The 2,730-nt window shown below is 48.1% G+C and overlaps 1 protein-coding gene across 2 annotated transcripts in view; it reads right to left on the bottom strand.

The window, feature by feature from the left end:
• SHMT1 (serine hydroxymethyltransferase 1 (soluble)) overlaps nt 1-1,785 on the bottom strand; it is a 29,821-nt gene extending 28,036 nt beyond the window's left edge. For both annotated transcript variants that reach the window (XM_011961633.1, XM_011961634.1), the window contains exons 1-2: nt 1,654-1,785; nt 835-995 (exon numbers count right to left, since the gene is read on the bottom strand). In XM_011961633.1, coding sequence (XP_011817023.1) covers nt 835-939 — 105 coding nt within the window. In that variant the 5' untranslated portion in view covers nt 940-995; nt 1,654-1,785. The remainder of the gene's footprint in view (nt 1-834; nt 996-1,653) is intronic.
• Between the last annotated feature and the right edge of the window lie 945 nt (nt 1,786-2,730).

The raw sequence follows: 2,730 nt of genomic DNA, 5'->3' as shown, positions 1-2,730 counted from the left end.
AAAAAAAAAAAAAAAAAAAAATGCACATGATACACCTAACCTATCAAACATCACAATCTAGCCTGGCCTACCTTAAACCTGCTGAGAACACTGTGGTACCCTACACTGGGCAAGAGAGTCAAACACAAAGCTTATTTTATAATACGGTGTTGACTATCTCATGTAATCTACTGAATACTGTACTGACAGTGAAAAGCAGAACGGTTGTATGGCAGCTTGAAGTATAGCTATTGAATGCATGTCACTTTTGCACTATCCTAAGGTTGAACGTCCTAAGTCAAACCACTGTCTGTTCCTCTGTAGCTGCTATACACAGGCAGGGGCTGGCCCTAACATGGCCATGGAGGACTATTGCTGTGGATGGCACGGGGCTGCTGGTTTCGTGCTGGAGCCGAGGATGCTGCCATCTCTGTAGCTACTGCATCCTTGTGCTGCTGCTGGCCCACAGGGGCTCTGAGCAGAGATGCCACCAGGCGAGGGCAGAGCTGTGGAGGTGTTGGCTGTTGCTGGGGTCCAACTGTAGTGACCTGGTTGCTATTCCCCAGGGTTGTTATTCCCAGCAGTTGCCACTCCCCTTGCCACACCTGAACTCTCCTCAGTAGTTGCCTCCCTCACTGGTTTCCCTGTGGCCTCAGCTCAGACCCTCGTCTCTCCATCCCAGCTGCCCCAGCGGGTCCTGAAAGCCTGAGGAGTCCCCACGGCAGGGAAATGAAAAATGGTGCAAGGTGGGGACTTCCTGCAGTGACACATAAACCAAACTTATCCCTACAGGCACAGCCAAACATCAGAGGTTTCCCAAGGAAATAAAAGCTATGGAGAGAAACACATGCTTACCTTATAGGGCATAGATTCAAAGAAGATGGACGTGGCCGAGATTTTCTTCTTGTCTGTCATGAACCCATGGGTCAGGTGGCCCCCATCTGGCAGGTCCAGGCCCATGATGCGCCCATGGGGTTCCACCAGGGCAGTGTACACAGCGAAGTTTGCAGGGGAGCCTGAAATGAGTGGACCAAAGGAGACACGATTATTTCTAACCGAGGTACCAAGTGGCATCCGGGACCTTGGCCACTAAGCCTTCACCCAGGAGTGGCAAGAACAGGCCTCGTGCCTTCCCTGAGCTCCAGGAGGTGCCCCTTCACCATCAGCCTTGAAAGGGGAAGTTCAGAGACAGGGCACTACCTGGGAGGGGGTACAGAGCTGGGAGCCCAAGGGCAATACAGAGAGATGCATGGCTTATCTTTTATTTATGGCAGTCCTTCTTTTTTTTTTTCGTTTTTGAGATGGAGTTTCACTCTTGTTGCCCAGGCTGGCATGTAATGGCGCAATCTTGGCTCAGCGCAACCTCTGCATCCCAGGTTCAAGCAATTCTCTTGCCTCAGCCTCTGAGTAGCTGGGATTACAGGCATGCACCACTACACCCAGCTAATTTTTGTATTTTCAGTAGAGACCAGGTTTCTCCATGTTGGTCAGGTGGTCTTGAACTCCTGGCCTCAGGTGATCTGCCTGCCTCTGCCTCCCAAAGTGCTGGGATTACAGGCGTGAGCCACCGTGCCCAGCCTATGGCAGTCCTTCTTAGGATGCTTCTTGGTGCATGTCAGCCCTGGGGGATGCACATGATGAGGCTGCACCAGGCCATATGGATGAGACAATCACCTGAGTAGGGCTGGACGTTGACCCCCCAGCACTGTGGGTCCAGCTTATAGGCCTGCAGGGCTCGCTTCTGACAGAGGGTCTCCAGTTCATCAATAAACTCAGTCCCGCCATAGTATCTGTGGGAGGAGAGTAGGAGACTTAGATCCAATCAGACCCGGAAAATCTGTGCTTCACAGAGGCCAAAGAAGCTGAGGGGTGGGACAGTGAAACTAAAGTGGAGAGAAGTAATGAGAAGAGCTTGTTAACATGCAGATGCTGAAGCCAGCATGATCAAGTGTTCCACCAATGCCTCTGGAATCTAGAGTCAAGAGACCAAACCAGTTGTGCAACTTGGAGCAAGTATCTCATCTATAAAAAGAGGGGGTTTTGGCCAGGAGAGGTGGCACAGGCCTATAATCCTAGCACTTTGAGGGGCCAAGGAAGGATTGCTTGAGCCCAGGAGTTTGAGACCAGCCTGGGCAATATAGCAATACCCCCATCTCTACAAAAAATTTCAAAACTTAGCCAGGTGTGGTGGTGTGTGCCCATAGTCCCAGCTACGTGGGAGGCTGAGGAGGGAAGATTCACTTGGGCCCAGGAGGTAAAGGCTGCAGTGAGCTGTGATCACACCACTGGACTCCAGCCTGGGCAACAGAGTGAGACCCTGTCTCAAACAAAAAAAAAGGAAAGAAATCCTATCACATGCTATTAATACAACAGGGATGAGTCTGAGAACATTATGCTAAGTGAAACAAACCAGTCACCAAAAGACAAGCACTGTATGATTCAACTTTTATGAGGTCCCTAAAGTAGTTAAGCTCATAGAGGCAGAAAATAGAATGGTGGCTGCCAGAAGATGGGGGAACAAGCTCTAGAGAGTTTGTTTTTGTTTTTGACTTTTTGCATTTCTAATGAAATTTTACTTTCCATTTAATAACTGCATATCAAAATTTATCATATATTTATGTTTTTATTATCTATCTATTATTTATTATATTGAGAACTCAAGTACTAAAAACTACTGGGTTCAAGCCAGTAATTTTTTTTTTTTTTTTTGAGACAGAGCATTTCTAATGAAATTTTACTTTCCATTTAATA

The sequence above is a fragment of the Colobus angolensis genome, unplaced genomic scaffold, assembly GCF_000951035.1.
Source record: "Colobus angolensis palliatus isolate OR3802 unplaced genomic scaffold, Cang.pa_1.0 Scaffold560, whole genome shotgun sequence".
NCBI classification, from domain to species: domain Eukaryota; kingdom Metazoa; phylum Chordata; class Mammalia; order Primates; family Cercopithecidae; genus Colobus; species Colobus angolensis.
Note: the sequence above shows the minus strand (reverse complement) of the source record. Positions and strands in the feature narration are given on the sequence as shown.